Source organism: Coniosporium apollinis, assembly GCF_000281105.1.
Source record: "Coniosporium apollinis CBS 100218 chromosome Unknown supercont1.13, whole genome shotgun sequence".
Classification (NCBI taxonomy): domain Eukaryota; kingdom Fungi; phylum Ascomycota; class Dothideomycetes; genus Coniosporium; species Coniosporium apollinis.
In genome coordinates this window covers 276,394-300,942 of record NW_006913275.1, presented here as the reverse complement: position 1 = coordinate 300,942, position 24,549 = coordinate 276,394, and the positions used below count along the sequence as shown (strand labels likewise).

At 54.4% G+C, this 24,549-nt stretch overlaps 9 protein-coding genes across 9 annotated transcripts; 6 read left to right on the top strand and 3 right to left on the bottom strand.

Moving 5' to 3' along the window:
• Positions 1-2,222: 2,222 nt before the first annotated feature.
• Positions 2,223-3,247, top strand: W97_03251 (uncharacterized protein; the record flags this gene model as incomplete). Its single annotated transcript, XM_007781148.1, has 2 exons — positions 2,223-2,465; positions 2,522-3,247. The coding sequence occupies 2 exons, from the start codon at positions 2,223-2,225 to the stop codon at positions 3,245-3,247; spliced, it is 969 nt and encodes a 322-aa protein (XP_007779338.1).
• A 500-nt stretch (positions 3,248-3,747) lies between these two features.
• On the top strand, positions 3,748-5,625 carry W97_03250 (tubulin gamma chain; the record flags this gene model as incomplete). Its single annotated transcript, XM_007781147.1, has 7 exons — positions 3,748-3,756; positions 3,821-3,910; positions 4,049-4,285; positions 4,397-4,594; positions 4,653-4,739; positions 4,793-5,095; positions 5,233-5,625. The coding sequence occupies 7 exons, from the start codon at positions 3,748-3,750 to the stop codon at positions 5,623-5,625; spliced, it is 1,317 nt and encodes a 438-aa protein (XP_007779337.1).
• Positions 5,626-7,633: 2,008 nt separating this feature from the next.
• W97_03249 (uncharacterized protein) lies at positions 7,634-9,370 on the top strand (the record flags this gene model as incomplete). Its single annotated transcript, XM_007781146.1, has 3 exons — positions 7,634-8,965; positions 9,021-9,124; positions 9,178-9,370. The coding sequence occupies 3 exons, from the start codon at positions 7,634-7,636 to the stop codon at positions 9,368-9,370; spliced, it is 1,629 nt and encodes a 542-aa protein (XP_007779336.1).
• Positions 9,371-9,790: 420 nt separating this feature from the next.
• W97_03248 (uncharacterized protein) lies at positions 9,791-10,906 on the bottom strand (the record flags this gene model as incomplete). Its single annotated transcript, XM_007781145.1, has 1 exon — positions 9,791-10,906. One exon carries the CDS (start codon positions 10,904-10,906, stop codon positions 9,791-9,793), a length of 1,116 nt encoding a protein of 371 aa, XP_007779335.1.
• A 2,043-nt stretch (positions 10,907-12,949) lies between these two features.
• Positions 12,950-14,743, bottom strand: W97_03247 (uncharacterized protein; the record flags this gene model as incomplete). The annotated part of the gene is made up of 2 exons (XM_007781144.1): positions 12,950-14,303; positions 14,358-14,743. 2 exons carry the CDS (start codon positions 14,741-14,743, stop codon positions 12,950-12,952), a joined length of 1,740 nt encoding a protein of 579 aa, XP_007779334.1.
• A 374-nt stretch (positions 14,744-15,117) lies between these two features.
• On the top strand, positions 15,118-16,614 carry W97_03246 (uncharacterized protein; the record flags this gene model as incomplete). Its single annotated transcript, XM_007781143.1, has 1 exon — positions 15,118-16,614. The coding sequence occupies one exon, from the start codon at positions 15,118-15,120 to the stop codon at positions 16,612-16,614; it is 1,497 nt and encodes a 498-aa protein (XP_007779333.1).
• Positions 16,615-16,783: 169 nt separating this feature from the next.
• On the bottom strand, positions 16,784-17,208 carry W97_03245 (uncharacterized protein; the record flags this gene model as incomplete). Its single annotated transcript, XM_007781142.1, has 2 exons — positions 16,784-17,042; positions 17,117-17,208. The coding sequence occupies 2 exons, from the start codon at positions 17,206-17,208 to the stop codon at positions 16,784-16,786; spliced, it is 351 nt and encodes a 116-aa protein (XP_007779332.1).
• A 421-nt stretch (positions 17,209-17,629) lies between these two features.
• Positions 17,630-19,351, top strand: W97_03244 (aromatic-L-amino-acid decarboxylase; the record flags this gene model as incomplete). The annotated part of the gene is made up of 3 exons (XM_007781141.1): positions 17,630-17,678; positions 17,745-18,657; positions 18,724-19,351. 3 exons carry the CDS (start codon positions 17,630-17,632, stop codon positions 19,349-19,351), a joined length of 1,590 nt encoding a protein of 529 aa, XP_007779331.1.
• Positions 19,352-21,093: 1,742 nt separating this feature from the next.
• On the top strand, positions 21,094-22,125 carry W97_03243 (uncharacterized protein; the record flags this gene model as incomplete). Its single annotated transcript, XM_007781140.1, has 3 exons — positions 21,094-21,416; positions 21,485-21,638; positions 21,700-22,125. 3 exons carry the CDS (start codon positions 21,094-21,096, stop codon positions 22,123-22,125), a joined length of 903 nt encoding a protein of 300 aa, XP_007779330.1.
• Between the last annotated feature and the right edge of the window lie 2,424 nt (positions 22,126-24,549).

Below are 24,549 nucleotides of genomic sequence, written 5' to 3'. Positions count from 1 at the left end.
CAAGTCCGCATTGCGACATCGAAGTCAACTGGCCTTCAAGGGAATTCTTGATGGCAGAACTCGTTGAAGCTTCAGTGTTCGTCACGGTTCAGTACAGTGCTACAAGGTACGGAAGCAAGTGGGAGCGCGGCAAGGCCATCACTTTGTTGTTGCACTTTAACGTTGTTTCTAGATACACCTCACTGCTTCTTTGACTTTTCTACGTTCATAGTTTTTAGCGCCAACCTCACTCGCAATGAAAGTCCCCGTTCTGTGTTGTGGTTTGCCAATACCATTTATGCGTATCAAGATGCCAGATCCAGGCGAGCCAAAGGGCTCGAGATAAACGTCTCCCTGGTTATCCAGGCACTCCCGGACCTCGTGGCCCTCCCAGTCCTCCTGATCCTAGCGGCAAAGACGCCGCGATGGTCGTGATGGCCGCAATGCCAACCACAGTTACAACAAACCAACCCGGTACTGTAGCGAGAGTATCTGGCCAGAATAAACGCTTATGATTTGGATTGGTGATCTCAACCTCAGCTTCTTCTGTCGTTACCAAAACCCCACCGTGAAGCCGCGAGCCTAAAGTTTCAAAGCTCATCGACAGCCACGGATCCGAATCGACATACATAGTGGACGTCCGTGAAGAGATGAAGTGAGAAACTTGGGTTTCAAATCGAAATCTTTGCGCTGGGATGTATTCGGTTTCTTGTAAGAAGAGACGAACCAAGGCCTTGAGGGAAATTGTTGAACACATGACAGTCCTCTTGTTCTTCTGTCCTATCTTGCGGGTTTCCTATACTGCGGTCCTCCCTTGTTCGCCCCATTGTATGGACAGCCGTTGCCTTTCTTGCGGTCGAACGCCTACCAGCTGACCAGGTCTTACATAATGGTTCTTCACCACACCTAATCATATCTGCGTAAGCTGGACGGCACAGAGCGCCAACTTGCGAGATATCTGCAGAGTTTGAGACAGAAACCATTAAGACGCAGCTCAACCTTCTGGAAGTGCTGTCTGTAAATAGCAGTAACTTCCACGCTCCCCGCGGAGTGCACTATCAATCAATACGTCTTTCGAAAATCTCGCCTAGCAGTAGTGCAAACAGGGGAAACCCATCAGCGGGAGATCAGAGCGGATGATCCTCCTTGCCGCAAGCGCTACCTTAGCCTGTTGCTTAAGGGATTGAGAATCGAAGCTTCTGCTCACCGCAACTTCGCTTATATGTGGGTTTGGCAGGAGAAGCAGGTGGCTTCGAACGCTAGGATAACGTCTCAGGCCAAAGCCCTTGCACGAAGCCCCGCCAAGCATCCTCGGCTTGCAGATCACCCGGCCATGCGAGCTCGTGGCGCCGATCAGTGGGTCAATCTCGCTGATGGCGATCAGTTTAGCCTTTCAAGGATCTCCCTGTCTGCTTGGAGTCCTCGATCGTTAGTTGTGAATGGGTTGTTCCAAGGTTGTGATGGAGCCATGTAACTACGAGGACTTCAATCGCAGAGGGTGTAGTGGTAGGAAAGCGTTTCCTGTACTGCTTAAAGCACATGGATATCCGGCGTCAAGGCGAGTCAAGCACTTGAAGCACACTCAGACCTTTCCATGGCTGTCAGATGGCGTTTCCGGGAACTCTCACATCCGACAAAAACCTCAAGCATAAAAATTAGCTCACCTAGCGCCGACCTTGGCTGGCGATCAGCACGCACGTCAGCATCATGATTTGCGACACCAGCGGGCGCGGCCCTCGCTTCTGCGCCGCTTGCGGGCGTCCCATCGCCTGACACTGGCAGTTTCGGGCGTTCCGCACGTCTTAGCTGGCTGGAAAGGGCCTGGAAGTTGCAGCGAAGGAAGCACTAGATCTGCGCCATCGTGAATGCTTTTTGATGTGGCCCCGCGTCTCGGATGCGTCTTGGGTGGTGCCTTGAAACTGCTTATGTTTGGTGATGGCAGCGCGGCCGACTGGCGAAGGTGCTTCAAATTAGCGAAGGCTGCCAGGCTTCGCTCTGGTACTTCTGTACCTGCTCTTCTCTTCTTCTCAGTCTTTCCGTTGTTAAAGAGCTACTCACTGCAAACGCGTGTCGCCGGCGCATCCGTTACGTCTCTTCCGTGCCTTCATAGAGGCCGGTTCCTGTGCACCTTCCGGCGTCAGACTTTGTCATCTTCTCGGAAAAGACGTCCCATTATGGAAATCACAGCAGAAACTCCCCTGCTGGAGCGCTTGTCCGTACCGCCTGTGTTTGTCCGGACAAGCATGGAAGCGCTCGCAGAGAAAGGCTCCATACCGCCCCAAGCAACATTCCCAGATGCTACATGGACGCGGATACTCTCGGACAAGCAGGGCCGCCGTCTCCCTCAAGCAATAGCCCACCGAGGGTATAAGGCCAAGTATCCAGAGAATACTATGGGCGCCTTCACCGGCGCAGTCAACGTGGGTGCACACGCCATAGAAACAGACATTCATCTCTCCAAAGACGGCGTTGTGGTACTCTCGCATGTAAGTCTCAGCATCACCTTTGACTGAGATCCCTTCAAAGACTGATGAGGTTACAGGACAAGGACCTAAAACGCTGCTTCGGCCGCCCAGACAAGATAATAGAGCGCGACTGGAAGTATCTCTCACAAATCCAGACGCTCCGAGAACCGCGCCAGCACATGCCTCGCCTACTCGACCTGCTGACCTACCTCGCGTCTCCCGGCTTGGAGGAGATCTGGCTGCTGCTGGACATCAAGCTCGATAACGACGCCGACGACGTCATGCGCCTAATAGCCAAAACCATCCAGTCTGTGCGTCCATCAAAAGCATGGAACAAGCGCGTAGTGCTTGGTATCTGGGCAGCGAAGTATCTGCCGCTCTGCGCCGAATACCTGCCCGGCTTCCCCATTAGCCATATTGGCTTCTCAACGCTGTACGCGGATCAGTTCTTCAAGGTGGAGAACGTGAGCTTCAACATGCTGCAAGCCGTGCTGATGGGCCCGTGCGGGGGCCGCTTTCTCAGACGCGCAGAGGCTGCGCAGAGGCCTGTCTACGCGTGGACGGTGAACGAGGAGAAGAGGATGAGGTGGTGTATTGAGAAGAAACTGGATGGGGTTATCACGGATGATCCGAAGCTCTTTCTGGATGTGTGCAAGGACCATAGTGAGTTCGCGCGGCCAGAAAGCTTCGGTTTGGGGATTTGGCTCGACGTGCTAAGAATTAACTTTTTTGCTATGGTTTACGGGTTGCTTTTCATGTGGAAGTACCGGGATTTCAGGGTAGAGGGGAGGTACATCTGCTAGACAAGCTTCTGGCCATAGGAGTAGAGGGGGTGCATAGGTCGGCGTTTCTGGGGCAGGCGCTATCTTCTGGGGCATTGAGAGAGAGCTGTAGATACGAGACATGATAGACGAAGCAAAGAACGTTGAACGCTGTGGTCCAATCTCTGCGGAGGTTCACCTTTCCTGATTGTTGATGGGTTTTCGTGCAACCGTTCTGCCAAGAAGACGCGGACCACTTCGCGACGCGTCGTCTGCGACTTCAAAAATACCCCACCTTGACACCCACGATGCCTAGGTATAGTGTTAGAAGAACCACACAAAATGTAGTATTGCTAACAGCTAAATAGAGAGATAATCACTATACAAGCTGGCCAGTGCGGCAACAGCGGTGCGTCCTTAACTTCTACTCCGTATCAACAAACCTGAACCCCCACCACCACCCATGCCTACGCTGTGTAGCTCGACCGCAACCACCTCCGATAAGGGCGCTTAATATTGAACAGATACCCACTGTCACACTCATGAACAAAGTGTAATGCGATTGTTACCTCTACTGATCTGCCGTTACCAGTGGGATCCCAGTTCTGGCAACAGCTATGTCAAGAGCACGGCATAAATCAAGACGGCAACCTTGAAGACTTTGCAATCGAGGGCGGCGACAGGAAGGATGTCTTCTTCTACCAGGTGTGTATAGCTCTACCTCCCTCTCAGGCATTATCACGATCATGTGTCGCCCACTCTTCACGAGTCCCAACCCTTCTACAGCGCGATATCGCGCAAAGACACCACATGTCCAACATCAGCACCGCTGACGCCGCTTAGTCCGATGACACCCGCTATATCCCTCGCGCTATCCTTATCGACCTGGAGCCCAGGGTGATCAACACTATCCAGACCGGCGCCTACAAGAACATTTACAACCCGGAGAACTTCTTCGTACACAAGGAGGGCACTGGTGCAGGCAACAACTGGGGCGCCGGCTACTCTATGGGCGAGCAAGTCCACGAGGAGGTTATGGATATGATCGATAGGGAGGCGGATGGGAGTGATAGCCTCGAGGTGGGTCATACCCAGGAATTGTCATTGCGCTTGCTGTGCTTGCCGTAGCAGAGCTCTGGGCAGAACTCTGAGCAGCAAAGAAGGCACATCAATAATTGACGATCTTCGCAGGGCTTCATGATGCTACACTCCATCGCGGGCGGCACAGGATCTGGAATGGGCAGTTTTCTGCTCGAGCGGCTGAACGACCGCTTTCCGAAGAAACTGATACAGACGTACTCGGTCTTTCCAGATACGCACGACATAGTTGTGCAACCGTACAACAGCCTGTTAGCTATGAGACGTCTAACGCAGAACGCAGACTCGGTGGTAAGTCAGGACGCGCGTGCGAGTCGTTCATGCCATGTGTGAATACTTATTCTCTTAGGTGGTCCTCGATAACGGTGCGCTCTCCCGCATAGCAGCAGATCATCTCCACGTCCAAAAGCCCTCCTTCCAGCAGACAAACCAGCTTGTAGGTACAAGCCAGCCTCTTCTTTTCCAACCCATCCACTTACCAAGACCCAGGTCTCGACAGTGATGTCCGCTAGCACGACAACCCTCCGCTATCCCGGCTACATGCACAACGACCTCGTCGGCATTGTCGCCTCTCTCATCCCCACGCCGCGCTGCCACTTCCTCATGACTTCGTACACGCCCTTCAGCACGGACAACGTTGATCAGGCGAAGATGGTGCGCAAGACGACGGTCCTAGACGTAATGCGGCGCCTGCTGCAACCGAAGAACCGGATGGTGTCGACGAACCCGAGCAAGAAGAGCTGCTACATTTCCATCCTCAATATCATCCAGGGCGAAGCTGATCCTACTGATGTAAGTCGCACGAACCGTGCTTCCCAGCCTGTCTCCCTTCCTCCTTTCTCTCCTCTCCCTGCGCAATCACTGCCTCGCTTCCTGCCACATCCCTGCCACCCCCTCCCGGAATACATGAACACTAACACCAACCTCAGGTTCACAAATCCCTCCTCCGCATCCGCGAGCGCCGTCTCGCAACCTTCATCCCCTGGGGCCCCGCCAGCATTCAAGTCGCCCTCACACGAAAATCGCCCTACATACCCTCCCAGCACCGGGTCTCCGGGCTCATGCTCGCAAACCACACAGGCATCTCAACCCTCTTCCGGCGCATCGTCGTGCAATACGACAAGCTGCGGAAGCGGAACGCGTTCATCGAGCAGTACAAGCGGGAGGCGCCGTTTTCTGATGGGTTGGGTGAGTTCGACGAGGCGAGGGAGGTGGTCATGGGGCTGGTGAGGGAGTATGAGGAGGCGGAGGAGGCGGATTATTTGACTAAGGAGGGGCCAGGTGAGGGGAAGGAGGATGCGGGGGCGGGTGCCAGTGCGTAGTGAGGAGGGTTGGGGTTTGATGCATTGGTGGGCGTTGGGAGTGAATGACGAGATATGTCTGAATTGAGTGGGATTTTCTTTCTGGTATGGCTTTGAGGGAGAATCTGGCTGTGGAGTCGACGCTGGAGTCTGTTGCGTCTGATACCGCAGTTCGTAGGACGCATGATACAATGCAGGTTTGCGCAAACCTCGAAACGATTGGAGATGTGACTCGATTACGCGTACTCGTAGTACACTTCCGCAGCCAAGCTAGGATGCAGAACGTGCAGGTTGTGAAGCTGAGCGTCAAGAGAGGGTACAGGAGCAGCACGCGATCCTAACGACGAACGGCGATAGAGCGTACGAGACGCCAAGTTGAAGACTATAAAAGAGAACGTCTTTAGCGCGCGCATCAGACTCACGCCTTGCAACATCACCACCAAAAGGAAAAATGCAAAACTCATAATCCCTCACCCTAACGGGTGAAGAACGTCCGCGAGGAAACCCCCCTCCTGCCGAAGCAGCTGAGAGAACATCAGGTTTATTAAGCGGCTACTAAATTTGGATGCTGTGTTTGGTTAGTAGGAAAATTCAAGAATGCAAAGCAACGCAAACGGGAATCGAACACATGCACCAGCGGCAATGCCCGCCCGGGTTAGATTTGACGGGAGTTTCCCACTAGAGCACCGATCCGAGTCCGCTGGGCAAGGTTGAGTGTGAGTTAAAGAATATATGAAGAATGACTCGGTCCGAGATGGGGGCTGGGGGGAAATGAAGGGCTGGCGGCGCAGCAGTAGGACGACCGCAATAGGGGAGATTACGGGCAGCGGAGGTTGACTGAGTGAAATGAAGTGGTTCGACTTTCCACTACTTGGCTAGCATGGCAGTCGATGCGGCTTACTGTACACAGATCTGCTTTGGACTTGGCATCACTGTCTCACAGCTGCGACACTAACCACAGTATCTACAACTGCTGAGAATATCAATCTGTCCCTCAGTATCAGTTCATACTAGCAGTGTTGGCTCTTGACATGAGGTTTTGAATGATTCTGAGGGCAGGCGAGTCTAGACAGAAATGCAACTTGGGGAGACTGGACGGAATACGGCTACCCAGAGACTTCCACAACTCGCAATAGAAATAGGACCTGGACATTATCTTCGAATCACTGAGACAGGAGAGAACGCTTCAGTGCAAAGCTGCAAAATACTGTGCTGCATAGCTCCCGCCAAAGCATACAATGGTCAAACACTACGATTATCTGAGACACTGTGGTCTTCATTGACCTTAAGAGAGCGCTGAAGGTCACTGTCTGTCAACACAGGCTAGCCAGAGAGACAGAGACTCCAGAAAGAGCGCAGGGATAGATGCGGTGCAGGCCTCAGGGGGAAGGAAACGCAGCATTCGCGTTCCTGATGTCGATATTCTAACGGTAAACGTCACGTGCCTCGAGCTCAATGTTGTCATCATCATCCGCCTTAAGCGAATCTGCCAGCCTCGGCATCCGGCAAGATCTCCAGCTCTCCACAATTTTAGTGACTTTCCCCGCAAGATGGAGGCTGTAGCGCGTGTTGTCTCTCCAGAGTCGCGAGCACTTGGTGCCGGCAGCCGTGAGGTTCATTTAGCCGCACGGGATGTGGATTTAGTCTGTATTAGTAGCTTGCTATGGCACAGTTCGGTCATCTCGTTACTTCTGATTCTCATTTGTATCCTCTACAAGAGCTTTCCTCATCCACTTCTCGAAACCTTCTGTGCCACACAGTTCTCTCCATTAGAGCCTCTAGCGAAGAATTGAGTTCTCGCCGAGGTAGTACGGCGCTGTGTGGGACAACAAGCCCGGGTGACACAGCATCGAGTGGCATTTCTACAGAATCTGTCGTCCACCTCAGCAATTGCATCTTTTCTAAACCTCATCATTCTTACTAGAGCCGTCGCATCATCTATAGCCCCCTAGATTATCATCGACTCCCGAATTACTCCCACGGTCAATCCGCCTCTAAACCCTTCTTAGTCCTGTAAACCTCTCCCAAGATGCACATCAAATCACGATGGAGCATCCCCATTCCCCAAGTCGACCTCTCCACCTACCTCTTCACCTCTCCCGATGCCTCCCTCCCCGAAACGCCACTCCTCATCTCCGCCAGCAACCCCGCGCACTACCTCACCCACTCAACATATCGCCTGTACTCTCAGCGCCTCGCCCTCGGCCTCCAGCGCGCAGGGCTGCACCCAGGGGACCGTGTCCTGCTCTTCAGCGGCAACAGCTTGTACTTCCCCGTTGTGCTGATGGGTGTCATCATGGCGGGTGGCATCTTTACTGGCGCGAACCCGGGCTATGTGGCTAGAGAATTGGCATACCAGCTGCAAGACTCGGGGGCTACCTTCTTGATTACGGCAGAGGCAAGTTTGGCGACGGCGCTGGAAGCCGCAGATGCGGTGGGCATGCGGCATGACCGGATCTTCGTGTTCAACGACAACGAGACGGACAGGGGGAGCCGACCAGAAGGAGTCCCCCACTGGTCGCACCTCCTCGCCCCCGCCTCCTCCGCGCGCACCTTCGCCTGGGAAGCCCTCACCACCCCCTCCCAGACTAGCAGAACCATCGCGCTAAACTACTCCTCCGGCACGACCGGCCCCCCGAAAGGCGTAGAAATCACCCACCACAACTACGTCTCCAATACCGCCCAAACCGTCGCCCTAGCCCAACTGGCCCCGGACTTCGAAGCCACGAACGCGCGCGCCCGCTGGCTGTGCTTCCTGCCCATGTACCACGCGATGGCGCAAACCATCTTCTGCGTTGCGGCGCCGCTGCGGGGTATTCCAGTATATATCATGCCGAAGTTCGATTTCCTGGGGATGCTGGAGGCTGTGCAGAAGTTCAAGATCACGGATCTGATTCTGGTACCGCCGGTTGTGGTCGCGCTGGCGAAACATCCCGCCGCCAGGAAGTTCGATCTCAGCAGCGTGGAGCGCGTCGGATCCGGCGCGGCGCCGCTGGGGCGCGAGGTCTGCGAGGAGCTGGAACAGTTATGGCCCAAAGGCAAAATTAACGTTAAGCAAGGATGGGGGATGACAGAGGGGACATGTACGGTGCTGTCGTGGAATCCTGAAGAGCGGAGCGAGTCGTTCAGTGTCGGGGAGCTGGTGGCGAACTGTGAGGCGCGGCTGGTGGATGATGATGGCAAAGAGGTGGGGACGGGAGAGAGGGGGGAGCTGTGGGTCAGAGCGCCGAACGTGATGAAAGGGTATTGGAAGAGGCCGGAGGCGACGAGAGAGACGATTACGCCGGATGGGTGGCTTAAGACGGGGGATATTGCCTATGTGGATGCGCAGGGGAAGTTCTTTATCGTGGACCGGAAGAAGGTGGGCGATGAGGTAGATGACGCTTTGATGCATGGAAGCTGACTATGGGTGATAGGAACTCATCAAAGTGAAAGGGAATCAAGTCGCGCCTGCGGAGCTCGAGGCCTTGCTACTGGAGCACCCGGCCGTGGCGGATGCCGCAGTCATCGGCGTGACCATGTAAGCTTGCGCGATGCGAATTATCATTGACTGTGTGGCTAACAATTCCGCAGTAATGGGGAGGAACTACCGCGTGCCTACATTGTCCTGAAGCAGGGCAGTAGTGCAACAGAGAAGGAGATCCAGGATTTTATGAAGGGGAAGGTCAGCCGGACAAAGCGGCTTGACGGAGGAGTACGGTTTGTGGATGCAATTCCGAAGAATCCGGCAAGTCCTGCGCTCCGATTTGGCAAAGACCGTGACTAACAGCGCAGCGTAGTCTGGCAAAATCCTACGGAAGCTACTTCGCGAGCAAGCTAAAGCTGAGGTTGGTGACTCGGAGGCTCGTGCGGTGAAGTTGTAAGGGCGGTCTGGCGTCCATAGAAGATAGACAGAACATTCGATATGAGCGTGTGTTGTGACTTGACAGGACACCTTCTACCTCTCCGTCATGCATTGCGGCTGGACGAGCGGCATGTCTCGTTACTTGACCTCAGGAATGCTAGGCTTGACGATGCCACGTCACATTAGGACAGCGACATTAGTCGCTTTATTTACGATCAAGCTAACGTACAAATTTTATGGTTTCTGTATTAGCGAGCTCATCCTGTGACTCCTGTCCTCGTCTCATACTTCTCTAACTAGTTAAAGTCCAAGTCATGGAGGTCGGAGCTGGCAGCGAGCGCTTCAGTCCGTAACTTCCGAGACCGGCTTGAAGTATTTGGTGATCCTGGCGTTGACCGACTCTTCAGACGGTAGCCACGCGATCATTTTGTCAATGTTAACCCTTGCCTCCTCTTGTCCAGCGACGATTTCTCGCCAGATCTGGCGAAGCCGTATACCGACTCTGTTCAGTTCGTTCATCTTGCCCTCCTCCCGCGCAACTCGAGCACGATGCAGAAGATCATCAAGTTTTTGGGTATGCCTGACGCGGCCCATAACCCATTCTTGGTCACACGGTTCAACGTCTCGCAGCCGCACCACCGCATCGTCGATCCGGCCATAAGCCTTAAGGGTGTCGGCTGGGATCACTGGTGCAGGGTCCTTGCAGAAGTATAGCGCCTCTTTTTCTTTCACATAGTCCGCCCAGGCCTTGTCGGGGGATCCTTCTTCTGACAAGTCCGGAGTGTGACTCTTTGTACCTATTGGTGCTAGGATCCCGTGGTGGTAGACGAGTAGGTCATAGAGCTTGAGTTGTTGGATGTTAGTGAGGCTCCACAGGGGCTCAAGCAGCCATTTTGCAGCGGCGACGGTTGACTTTGCTGTCCAACTGCGTTGATCAATAGCAACTTCGATTCTCAGCCTGCGGATGTGATGGGCCTCCCGAAGAAGCCCCACAAGCCTATGAACGTTGTCGCGGACATCGTAAAGCGACCTCTCCTTATCCTTGGGGTTGTATTCCATTATTTGCGACGGGAGTGAACCCTTCCCGACAGGAGCAAGAATCGTAACGTGGAATTGCTCGATTCTCTTGTAAGGCAGACTGCCAAGGTATTGCTTCCAATCTCGACCATGGGGATGCATGAGGAGCTTGAAAGGTTGAGGCTCGAAGGCGCCACCTGGGGCTGCGAAGGACAAGTCTTTGATTTCCACAACAAACTCAGTTTTCCCGTAAAGGACGCTGGAAGCCTCTTGGAATATCTGACGACTGACAAGCAGTAGCGACATGTTCCAATCGCCCAGATTGAATCCTGGTGGGCCAAAGGCAGTCCTGCCATCCACTGACCTGGGTTCGGACACCGGCTTGGAAGGCAGCAAGTACTCGAAGATCCGCAGACGTATTTCTGTGGGGAGTTTCAGCATGTAGCAAGGTACTGGGTAGTCCTTATGCATTAGGCACAGCCTGCATTCTAAATCAGCACCAACACCAAGAAAACGTTGAGGTCTCGTTGAACCTAGAGTTCTCGGTGAATTTCCGACTTAACGACGGCTTGTACATATGACACCAGGAGACCAACAGCATGTTTCGTAACGCATGATCAAATTCTCGTCGGCAATCGAACGCTGATCGCGGAGGATGACTTACTGGTGATAGTACGGCGGTAACCACGGGATACGGCGAAGGCATTTCTCGCCACAGATTTCGATTGCTTGGCATTGAGATGCGCGAAGGGTTTGATCTTGATGTAGCTTGCAGGTGGCTAAGAATCCCGGTTTGACCACCGTTCCGTTATTCATGCAAGATCTGCCCCGTGTCGTCTTGCCATTACAAAGGATATCGGCACAGCAATGGTGGGGACAAGTATCGTATTTATGCGCCGGTGGGGATCCGGTAGTTTTGACACGTTTGGTCCGCTCCGCATCGGCCATGCTCGAAATCTCTCCTGCACCAATAGGAGTGCGTTAGTGTGTTTCCAAAAAGACTGCAGGTGCTTCAGTGAGCCATGGCTACGACAAACCGGGGCAGCAATGAGAACAAGCTTGGCTGCGGGGTGGACTGATGAGTTGCGAGACTACAGCCCAGGAAATCGCACTGGCAGAGAAATGGACTTAGCCGCCGACAGGGCTAAGAGGTTTTGGTGTAGTGAATAGAATAAAGAAATGCTTCACCTGCTCGCACCGGCGACTTTTCAAGAAGAAATGTTAAGTTTGAGGCTCGGTGAATTTTCCAACTGGTGCACAGTTGATGTATCTGTACAAAGTCTGCTTTGAAGAGTGGTATTTCGCACGGCTTGTTTCATGGAGATAGGGCGATGAGTATCTTGCGGTGTAAATGAGAGAAATAGCTTACCTGCCATCGTCGAGCTCGTCCTGCAGTGGCAAAGTGTGAACAGCAATTGATCTCTGGGAAAGCCGTTCAGTGAATTCCTAAAGAGGCGATGCAATACTCTAGCAGACTGGGAGATGAGATGAGATGAGATAAGATTATATCTGCTGCCAAGCATCGCGGCAAAGCGTCATGGAAACTTTTCTGACGGACGGACGGCGTCGGGGCACGTCGAACTTCAAGAGAGGCTTGCACTACCTCTGTCTCCTGGAACCTCCATCTCTCTAAAAGACTTATCCTACTTGACCTGTGACCTTACCGCTTCTTTAATGTCGACGAAGACTCTACTATTCCAGGTAATTACATTCCTGGTTAATAATAGTAATCCAAAAGGCTTGCGATGGAACAGCGTTCCCGCGTCGATAAGCTAGGAAGGGTGCTCTGAGTCTTGTGGTAGATTGTGGCAGTCTCTTCCTAGTGCCATATCTCATTGAAACGTCCAATGTTGCGGCCGCTTCCGCTCTATCAACTCAATGTCCTATGTCTCATCCTTCGTCACACCGCTGCAGCCCCAGCCAATGCTTCATCCTCAGGACAAGTCCATCTTTGTATAATGCTCAAGCCCATTGTCATTTCACCCAACGGTCCGGCCTCGACTCTCTCGGCAACGTTGGTTCACGTAGTGGCCTGGCGGTCCCCCACTCTGCAGCGCCGGAGCCAGTATCAAACCCACCAGGATTTCCTCGCGGACGTCCTTCACCCTGACTGATGGGTGAGGGACTATGGGTTTTTGCTTCCCTTTGGTATTGCTTTATATAGCTGTTGTTCTCTTCTGCAAGTGAATGTCATGCCTCGTTTAGTGTTTGAGTAATAAATCTGTTAAGCTCGCGTGCTCCTAGGATCGTTTAAAGGTCTTGTGTCAAGCACAATAGCTATTGGGTCGGTATCAAGACTAAGAAGATACTTGGTTTCCTCATCAATTGTACATACTGATGCTATTGATGCAATCGGCTGTGAGTCGGCGAAACCACTTCCCTCGCATCCACCGAGCGACAGTTCCAAGCTCCAACGCCATCGATATGCAGTCCAAGGTTGGTATCGAATGCTAGACGCCATGAAAAAAAACCCCCATCAACAGATCAATCTTCCACCAGCTTGTCTTTCCTCCCCGCCGACGCGCCAGCCGCCTTCCCAGGCTGCACTCCCGCATGCACTACACCACCATCCTGCACAAAGAACACCGTCTCGTCCACGATATCCCACACGATATCCTCAGCGACCTGTTCCTTGAACCTCTCGCCTATGCCCCTCAACCTCCTCTTCTCCGCCACTCTGCTCTCCCTATCCCCACCCATCGCGACATCGCCTTCGCCATCCACCACCCCGGCACCCCCCTCGCCCCCTCCTCCCTCCCTCCGCAGTCCCGCAGGCGGAAACCAAAACTCCGGCCCAAAATTCACCTGCGCGACTCCCCCACAAAACGCCGCAACCGCAGGCAAATACCCCAACATGCCATCATCGAACGCACACCTCTGCTCCTCCGGTCCCGTCAGGCGGCTTGCGGGCGGCAGAAACGCCATCAGGTTCTCAAACGCCGTGCCGACCAACTCCCCGTTCTTGTACACGTTGATACTGCTGAACGGCAAGCACCTCAGCGCCGGATCCTCGTGGTTCGGGCTGGGCGTGGTGGAGAGGGGGCTGTGTTTGGGGTCCACGGAGCGGTCCCCGTAGTGCACCATTGGCGCCGTAGGCCGGTACTCGAAGTGCTCGAGGTACATCTGGCTCTTGTAGGGAACGGGCATGCGGTCACGTATCACATCTATGGCTTGGCCGATTTTGAAGGGGGAGGTGGGGTCGGGATCGTCGAAGCCGTCGGTTAGGTCGACGGCGGGGTTGTAGTTCCCGCTGACGACTTTGCGGTGCAAAGAGAGAGAGGGCAGCCGGATCTCGAGCCCGATGACGTCGCCTTCGCGGATGTTGGGGTCGGCGAGGTGGATGGGCTCGGGGGCGGGTTTGGCAGCGCCGGGTTTGGTTTTTTTGGTCTTGGAGGGCGGGAGGGAGTGGAAAAGCTTGCCCGGGCGAGATTTGTGCATTGTCTCGAAGCGCAGGTCTGTGATGCCGTAGCTGTAGCCGTCGTAGCCGACGGGTGCGTCGAGGGGGGCCTCGCGCCGCGCCCAGCCCACGCGAATGTGCGGCTGCGGGTTGTCTTCTTGCCCTGGTGGGATCGGGGGTCCGGAGGAGGGCACGCCGCGCAGGATCTTGACCTCGTAGTAGTGGCTTCCTTCGCTGGCGGCCACGTTCCCGCGGCCCATGCGCCAGCCTTTGTCGTTGGTGACGTGGGTCAGGGTGTCGTCGAAGTGGAGGCGCTTGTCGCTGTCCAGGAAGGACATGCGAGCGCCGAAGGGCCGCTGGTCGGTTTGGCGGTACCATTGTTTGTGGGGGAAAAGGGGGTCGGCGACGCAGGGGAGGTAGCGGTAGGCTTTATGGAAGGGTCTGCAGCTCTGTCAGAGATCGAGATCCCGGATTGCTGAGCTGCGAACTACAAACCTATCAAGCGGATTCTTGAGCTCCACTGTGCCATCAGGCGTAAGTATCGGCGTCGGCTCATGCGATACAAGTGTCGGGTCCTTGGGCGGTTCGTAGGCCTCAAGCTTGGGCTCTGGGACGGCGTACTTGATCGGCGACGGGGCTTCAGGGCCTTTGTGTTTCCCCTTCTTGTCCGGCGTGCTACCCCTTGCGGTAGCCTCCCGTTTCTTAATCGTCTCTCTCTTCTCGCGCTGCTCTCGTGGAGGAGGCCTTGCTGCTGGGCGTGCTCGGGGCATTGCGTCCGGGTTTAGCGGAGAGGAGATGGCGGGCGCATGGTCTTCTTCTAGGACCCGCTTTTGAAGGATTGATGGCGTTGCACTTCGTGAGGGAGGTTGCGCTGCCGCCATTGTAGCTGTTTCGTGTGCGTACGGGAGGATGCTGAGTGGTTGCGGGATGATTCCGCCGGGCTAAAAATCTTCTGAACAGTTTAGGGCAGCTGGCGAGAATACAAAGGATGTTGCGCCTTCGAGATGGTTCTTCTACAGCTCTCCCTGCGTCATCGGTTGTGAACGGTGATATATCTGCACTCCGGCGCGTCAGGTCGCGCTCTCAGTCCAAAAGCGCACCGGGCTGCGGGTGATGCGGGCGGTGAAAGCCCCCTCGGCGGCAGAAAAGCTCCCCACCAAATAATTTTGAGGCGCATCTATCACCACTCCGCCATCCCAGAGAGTACCGCCCAAGACATCCCCTATACCCAACCTAACACCCCAGAACCCCCAGAATGCCTAAGACACCGACATCCGCTGACTCGCGAGAAGCACGTCGCCACAACCCGCTCTCAGAAGACTACCTCCCCTCGCAGCACTTCAAACAAAAGCTAGGCAAGAGGAGGAAATCTGCGCGCGACGAAGGCGACGAAGAGAAATTCGTAGATGCCAAAGCCTCGCGGAAAATCCTAAAAATCGGGCAAGATCTCGTAGAGGAAGAGCAGCAGGAGCAGCAGTCGCGATATGCGCCAGCAGCGAACCCAGCATTCGCCTTCGACTCCCGGTTCCCGGAAGATGTGATCTCGGAAGAGGAGGCACCAGAGCACGGCGACGATGATGGCGACGCTTGGGGAGACGAGGAGGAAGAGGTGGTGGAAGAGGTTGAGATAGACCCCAGCGACCTCGAGACTTTCAACCGCTTCAACCCCACCTTCGACCCATCCACCCTACTACAACCCGGCGGAGGCGACGACGTGGAGCAAGGCGGCGGAGGCACGAACCTCACAGCGCTCATTCTCCAAAAGATCGCCGCCCACGAAGCTGGCCAGGCCCCGCAACGAGAGCACCCCTCCATCCACGGCGGCGGCGCGCCAGAAGACGCGATAGAGATCCCCGCCAAAGTCGTAGAAGTCTACACCCAAGTCGGACTCCTCCTCTCCCGCTACAAGTCCGGAAAGCTACCCAAACCCTTCAAGATCCTCCCGACAGTTCCCTACTGGGAGACCCTCCTCGCCATCACACGCCCCGAGTCCTGGACCCCCAATGCCTGCTACGAAGCCACCAAGGTCTTCACCTCGCACAAACCCATCATCGTGCAGACGTTTCTACACGACGTACTGCTCGACCGCGTGCGCGACGACATACGCGAGACGCGCAAGCTGAACGTGCACCTGTACAAGGCACTCAAGAAGGCGCTGTACAAGCCCGCGGCGTTCTTTAAGGGATTGCTTTTTCCGCTCGTGCAGTCGGGGACGTGCACGCTGAGGGAGGCGCATATCGTGAGCTCTGTGCTCGCAAGAGTTAGCGTGCCCGTGCTGCATTCGGCGGCGGCGTTGCATCGGTTGTGCGAGATTGCGGCGGAGCAGATGAGTGTTGATACGGAGTCGGCGGGCGCGACGAATATCTTTATCAGGGTGTTGCTGGAGAAGAAGTATGCGCTGCCGTATAAGGTGGTTGATGCGCTGGTGTTCCACTTCCTGAGGTTCCGGGCTTCGGATCCTGGAGCTGTTGGGGGCGAGGGTGACGCTATGACTGGCGTCAGCGGACAGAGCGTGAAGGATGTTAAGTTGCCTGTGCTGTGGCATCAGTGCCTCCTGGCGTTTGCGCAGAGGTATAGGAACGATATCACGGAGGATCAGCGGGAGGCGCTGCTGGATTTGTTGCTGGTGAGGGGACATAAGGCGATTGGGCCGGAGGTCAGGAGGGAACTGCTGGAAGGAAGGGGGAGGGGCGTTGTGGTGGAGCAGGGGGTGGGGAATGGAGGCGATGACACCATGATGGCAGGGACTTGAGATGGGTACTGTATGTACCGTCGTATAAGCGACTGTGTATGGTACTTCGTATGAACCAGTGACTGAACGTGGAATAAATATATCAGTACTACTGAGTTACCCAGAGCGATCAATTCCCCTTCCTCAACCCGATGCTACCTGGACCTTGCTCTTATCTATAAATTCTTCGTCAGCTATACATCCAGTACTCGATTCTGCCGGTGTTTCTGCCGTAATGCAGCTTGAACGATTCAGCAAGGAGAAGGGTACACCCACAAAAGGCGACGTAGTTCTCGATATGTTTCGCCTTCTCCATAGGCTCTGGATAGTACCAAGCCGCGTCGGATAAGTTTTTTCCGTTTGCCTCAATATTATAGTACGAGGCTGTGCCTTTCCACCCGCAGTGAGTATGCGTGTTGGAGGGCTTGAGGTAGCTCTTCTCGACGGACCTGTAGGGGAAAATACCACCGTCAGCTTATGCTTTCTCGTAGTGATAGCTGAGCAAGGTTCTACACAGGCTTACGACGGCGGGAAGTAGATATTCCCTTCAACTGTTTCCCAGCTGTCAGTCTCAGCGACGGTGACGCCGTTTACTTTGGCTGTTGCGGTGGGCATGGCAGGCGGCTTTGTTCCTATGGATCGCTTTGTGTGTCTGTAGGTAGTTCTAGCTTCAGAGCAGTAGTGATTTGGAGACGATGCCGGTACTCCAAGTAATACCACCTCAGGCTTGATTGCTTACATGAAGCTGCGGGCATGCTTACGAAGTCTTCGTACGCATCATGGACTGCAGTCCCAAGCTGCTTGCGGTGTACCCCACAAAGCTTTATCGATAGCGACCTACAGCATCGCGGAGCCGTTCCGCTTTCCCGCCGCTTCTCTCTCTTTTGGACCGCGGTACCTGCCTTAAGCCGCGCCCTTCATGTCAAAAACACGCCCTTCGTGTCGATTGCCCGTATACATATCAGATCTCCTCAATTGCCCATAGTAGCCTCGTAACGACCGACTGCTCCCTTCTCCTAGCGGCCAGATCACCACTATGAACTCCCAGCAGTTTCGCGAAGCTGCCCATGCGGCGATTGAAGAGAGTAAACACGCCTACGCAGTCCCCTCCGCCTCTAATCGCCCTTTGTCACCCCGCTAACTCTACCCAGTCATCGAATACAATGAAACCCTCCCCACCCGCCGCGTCCTCAGTGCCGTAACCCCCGGCTACCTCGCGCCCCTCCTCCCCTCCTCCGCTCCCACCTGCCCCGAACCATTCTCCCAGATCCAGCCCGACATCTCCGCCCACATCATGCCCGGCCTAACGCACTGGCAGCACCCAAACTTCATGGCCTTCTTCCCCGCCACGACCTCCTACCCCTCCATGCTCGCCGAGCTCTACAGCGCCGCCTTTACAGCCCCAGCCTTCAACTGGCTCTGCTCGCCCGCGGTGACGGAGCTTGAGACCGTGGTGCTGGACTGGGTGGCGCAGATGCTGGGGCTGCCGGAGGAGTTTTTGAGCAAGGGTGAGGGAGGCGGGGTTATTCAGGGGACGGCGTCCGAGGCGATTGCCGTGTGTATGGTTGCAGCGCGGGAGAGGGTGTTAGGGCGGATGCTGGACAAGGAGGGGCTGAAAGATGGGACGGAGGAGTGGGAGGATCGGAAGGGGGAGTTGAGGGGACGGCTTGTCGCGTTGGGAAGTGAGCAGGCGCATTCTAGTACGCAGAAGGGGGCGATCATTGCGGGGACGAGGTATCGGAGCGTGCCGGCGCCGAGGCAGGATGGGTTTAGAATGACCGGGAAGAATTTGCGGGATGTGTTGGAACGGTGTAAGCGTGAGGGTAAGGTGCCGTACTATCTGACGGTGTCGCTGGGTACGACGTCGACTTGCGCGGTGGATGAGTTTGAGGAGATTGCGGAGGTGTTGAAGGAGTGGCCGGACGTATGGGTCCATGTTGATGCAGCGTATGCTGGTGCGGCATTGGTGCTGCCGGAGTATCAGCATCTAACGAAAGCCTTCGTGCACTTTGACAGTTTTGATATGAACATGCACAAGTGGCTACTCACGAACTTTGACGCCAGGTATACTCCTTCTCTTCCTTTCTCTGTTATCTCTTTCATGTACTGCATACTTACCGACCCTCTTAGCTGCCTCTTCGTCCGCCGCCGCCACGACCTTACCTCCGCCCTCAGCATCACCCCGTCGTACCTACGGAACACATTCTCTGATTCCGGTCTCGTAACCGATTACCGCGATTGGCAAATCCCGCTTGGTCGACGCTTCCGGGCCCTGAAAATCTGGTTCGTGCTCCGGAGCTACGGCATTGACGGCCTGCAGTCCTACATCCGCAACCACATTGAGCTTGGCGAGCTCTTCCACTCCCTAGTGAAAGGACGCCCTGATCTCTTCTCTGTCCTGACCGGCCCAGCTTTCGCGCTGACAGTCATAACGGTTGTGCCTAAGAGGCCGCAACAGATGAGAAACGCGAGTAAACCGGATCCGAGGCATGAAGCTTTCACGAACGACTTCACGCCTGATGCGGAGAAGCAGGCGCTGCTGGATGCGAACGCTGTGACGAAGGAGGTTTATGAGCTTGTAAATAGCAGGGGTGAGATTTTCATTACGAGCGGCGTCGTAGATGGTACCTACACGATCAGGATTGTCAGTGCGAACGCGAATACTGAAGAGAAGTATATCAGGAGAGCGTTTGAGATTTTAGTGGAGACGGCAGAGGAGGTTCTGGGGAAGGGCGAAGCGAATGGCAGTGCTAGCTAAGGACATGGAAGCGCTGTAGATATAGATGCGATGAAATATAAGCCTCGTATTGGCCGGCGTAGCAAATGAACTTACGATACATCTCCCGGCCTTGACACTGTCAGATGGACAAATTCTCGTTACCAGAGGTAACGAATCCGAGTACGCACCAAAGACTGTAGTGAACAGTGTCATGATTTTGTAAATCTGCTCGGTGCTCAATCTGTTCTGTGTATTATGCAGTATTACGAACTTTTCGCACCGAATGGTATACCCTTCCTCAGCCTTCATGCTGGAAAGCTTGCAGCAATTACCTCGAGAGATTGAGGCTACCCTGAGAGAGTCCGGCGGACGTTTAGAAACGAGAGATAGACATGAGCTGTGGAACGAGTGCGCCCAAAGATGGTACAAGAAAGGGGCTACGGAGCCGCACCCGTCAATACCTGATCTGAAGCAGAGCGACAAGTGATGAATGCAAAGGCTATACAGAGTCCTGGTCAAATGGACGGAAGTCTACTAGTCAACGGACCTGAATATATCAGTCAAGGCTTTTCAAGCAGTGTCAATGATTTACGCGATCGGAAGTATTCTTCAGGCATCCGGGCGCACCCTCGTATAGAAAGAGGGAGGTTCTCGATAAGATATAGATGAGTGTAGTGGACATTGATCAGCATAGGGTACCGTAGGTTCGCGATGTTTGACTGTAAATTATTTCATCTCCTCCTTCAGTGAAAGGGAGGCTTTACTGTTTAAGACAATAGAGAGTCCATAGGCTGCTGAGATGGGTCCACATCGGACAACCTCTGCCTGGAAATATGTAAAGGGGAGAAGTGGACGAGCTCACTCGAGCATACCCTGGGAACTATGGACGGGTTTATTTTGGGCGGATAGGTATATTCGATTTTTTTTTTGGCGCCAGTCGATTTGGGCCACGCAATAGTTGTTGGAGCAGATGTACTTAATGGGTTTAACATATTGCCAAGCTCTTACAGCGACAGGACTTTTACCAGGCACAAGGCCGCGATACTTCGTTTTGAGCTTGACAGAGCGGTACTATTGAAGTTCTCCAGCCGACCTCAATGATCGGAGCACACCATATTACTAGGGCCGCTTGATGCTGCAGAATGGAGAGTCCGACGGGATAAGGCGGGCATGTTGCGCTATAGATGGCTTGGCCAGATAGGGCATCCTTCATGCGCGTTCTGTGGCTCCATGGAGATATTCCGATCTCTAGGATTTCGGCTGTCCTCCTGTGCCTTCGACTGCCCCGTATGGAAACGGAGACTCGGAATGGAATAGTCGTGTGTCTGTCGATCGCGAAACCACCTCTCCATACCAACGATTCTATTGGCCATCTGACCGTAGGATTGCCGCTTCCTTTTCGACATGCAAGCAAACGACTATGCGTATTCTTGTCATCTGTTGCACGTGAAGGGTTCCAAAAGTAGCTGATGTTGCTCCTTGTACGTTACGCGTCGTCGGGAGTGCCCTCGTGACCAGCCTGAAGCTTAACCATCCGATAACTACTCGCAGCGGACACCACGTGGTACGAACAGGCAAGGCGGCACGTACAGCAATGTTGAGCCCTGGGATTAAAGAAGAGTATTTTGAAGCTGTATCATCGCACGGTGGTCAAGTTTGGGCCGCGACTTCGTGGTTGATCAAGCTTGGCACCGAAGATGATATCACGTGATCTCACAACTCGGAAGACCTGGAATCGTGCATCCATCAACTCACAGCAGTCAGAGCAGCAGCCCACAGCCATGCCGCCCCGATTGAGCCTGCTGAAGGCCAGCAGCTGGCTCAGCAGCTCGTCCTGTTCACCCGTCGCGCCATTCCTCGTCCCCTTCCTCCAGCGCCCGCAACAGCAGCGCTTTGCATCCATCCTGGGCTCCCTCTCCGATAATCCTGGTGCATACAACAAGAAAATCCGGCGCGGTCGAGGTCCGGCATCAGGCAAGGGCAAGACATCAGGGCGTGGTCACAAGGGTCAAAAACAGCATGGAAAGGTGCCGAGGGGGTTTACTGGTGGACAGACGAAATATGAGATTACGCATCCGGAGAGGGGGCTGGGATTTGAGAATCAGTATGTGCTGCTGGGCGATTGCAAGAACACTAGGTGGTCAAGTGGAGCATCGCTGATGGTTGTTGTAGCTGGTCTGTCGAGATGAGCCCCTTGAACGTCGACAGGCTGCAAAGCTGGATAGACCAAGGCCGTATCAACCCATCACGACCCATCACCATGAAGGAACTGAATGACTCGAGATGTCTACACGGTGTCAAAGATGGCGTTAAGTTGCTCGCACGAGTAGGCAATGCCCTGTTATCCAATACGCTGCCCCTGCGCCTCTCCGCTTACACCTCTATAGGGCTCAGATCAACTCCGCACACCGATCAACATCATCGTCTCGCGAGCCTCCGCGACAGCAATCGCCGCCGTCGAGGCCGCAGGCGGCAAGATCACAACACGCTTCTACACGCCTCAGGCCATTAGGCGCGTGCTGCGCCGGAGTACAGATCCCTTAGAATCGTTACAGATGCAGACAGAATCTTCAGAAGCAACGCCAGACGTTCCGCGACGGAAGTTTGCGTACCGCCTACCTGATCCCACGAGCAGGAAGGATATCGAATACTACCGGGACCCAGCGCACAGGGGTTACCTGAGCTATTCAGTAGGAGAAGGCGAGAGCCCTAGCTTGTTCTTCAAGACGCCGGGACAGAGCAAAATGCCTAGGGAGGGTGTACCAAATAAGAGGAAGGCAGCGGAGAAAGCTGCAGAGAACAAGTTATGGTAGAACGTGGGCAATCGGTCTGAATCTTGGGGCGTTGGCTGAAGTGCGGTTCGACATCACCGCTTTGTACAAAACATGATGCACTCGTAGTGTATAGCATGAATCTTTAAGCAACTCAGATTTCTCTACATTCTTGGGCTCATCGCCTTCGGGTGATTTACATACGTATCCATAGTAAGCGTGCATAGCGTTGCGTTACATATGTGTAGCTTATCAATTCGCGCCTGTCCCACCACATCCTGCTGTCAGGCACTCCAGGCCTGAAATTGATTGTGGTTCAACACGTCGCACGACAGTGTCTCGGGGTAGTACTGGTGCGCAAGGCCACCCGTGAAACAACTCCAGAAAGCAGATTAAGGTTCAACAAACAGAGATTCCATGGGTATTGGCAGTATCCTTCTGGTGCTGACGGCGTATGTCGGAGGCGATCGTATAAAGGGGTTGTTTTGCATTGCTGAATGGTGTCACTTTCGGCTAAGTAATCTTCACTTAGGGCGAGTTAGTTAGCAAAGATAAAAATGATGGGACTTCCGTTGGAGGCTCGCTGGGATAGAACTGTACAGACGTGCGCCGGGATTCCGTGATGTTACCCTGCCCAGCAAGTTTCTTGAGCGGAATGATCGAGAAGGAGAAGCTGTAGGCCTATGCTGTCGACGACCGTTTCCTTCATTGCAGTGCTATGAGTTGATACTCCGCAGAGAGACTCCAGACTGCTGAGCCCCAACAGATCCTCGTCGAGGAAAGCGATCGGTGTTATCGGACGCGTACTACCTTCGTAATAAGGTGATGGCCAGCGCAGCTAGCAGGTCCTGAAATGATGGCAGTCTGACGCCGTGAAAACCCTTCGAGATATGCAAACTGCCTTACCTGGAATGTCGAGCAGAACCGACTGGGGATAACTGCACATGTAGCTTGGATGTCCGTAGGGTTTGGGAGTTCTACATGTTTTACCGTTCGGGCAGATAAACCTCACGATACGGTGGAATGTGTGACCCCAGGTTTGATAGGGCCTACCTACAGCCATAGTACTGAGGCGGTGTGCTGTTGTTTCGGAACTACATCCGTCGTCGAACGCCTAATCGGTGCCAAGTCGTGGGTTTGCGTTAACAATCAAGTGGTATTTGGATAAGCACTAGGGCTAGGTTGAATGCCAAGTATGAATTGCCAAGAGTGGATATTGAACTGACCCAACGAGCAAGGGTAGTCGGTGCGACAGCGTTAGCCCGTACTTTGGGCAGTCCGTTTGATAATGCTGAAATGCTGGCAAGTCCTCGCCTGATGAGCATCGATCCACGATCGTTTGCGGCAAAGAGAACAAACACAACGTGTGAGGTGTGCGCCTCCTTGCATAAGAAAGACTCAAAGGGCTTTCCGAGCCTGTCCGATCATTGCCTCATCGGGTAGGTAAGTACCCTAGGCGGACACGCGGAGAAGTGACAGGTGAGGATGCGTAGAGCATTTTGCTTGGAGACGGATAAGAACAACGTAACCACAGGGGCTCGTGAATCAGTTGCGGTGCCTCCTAGGACTAGCTTCCAGTGAGATCGCGGCTGCTGATCACAATCGAACGAGGAAGAAACCGCTCTAGACTGACCGCATCAATGCCGCTGCGGTGGAGAATGCCAGAGACGTGAGGGGAAAGAATGGGAACGTCGGGATAAGGGAGAAGACATGTTGGTTGCACGGCCATCGACCATTCGTGGATTCTGATGAGACAACACGACAAGCCACGCGCCGAAAAACTTGGACGATCGCTGGTTGACATGTCAAGAACGTCAACAAAAACGCTGATACAAACCCCCGTATTGGACGATGCGGTCTACGGCCGCCGGTCAGCTGCAGTTGGGCACGGCTACTCGAAACTGCTATTCGGCTGGAAGACCTTCATGAAGGTGGAGCGCTGGGTCGAGCTGAGACGGACGTTTCTAACGCATGAGGTGCTGCGGGTCAAGAAGTCGAGGCGTGTCTGTTGCACGGTGCGGAAGGTATCTCATAAGGTACTCTACGGCAGGCTTGCGACACGCTACTGGAAGAGCTGAACAGGGTGCCAGTGGTATGAGTAGATAGAGACACCCCATTAGACCGGCAAGTGCCGGGCGTCGGGCTTGGGATCCTGTTTGTGTGGCAGCACGATGTCGGTTGATGCTGCGGTCCAATGATGGCGCTCGGAACCAAATGGGTGAGTGGGACCTCCATCTTATTTGACTCTATCATTCGTAATGCGCCAGCAGCGGGCACGACATGGCCGGGGGATCACATCGCCATTATTGACGGAAAGTGCGGTGGCTTGAATCATCAAGCGGTCGACGGAGCGCAACAGTGCAGCAGCAAGTATCAGAATGAAACGCAGCCACCAATGATGAGTGTGTACGCATAAGCCGAGAGCCTCAACAGCAGAGACGCATCACGTAAGGTCGCAGGCTCGCA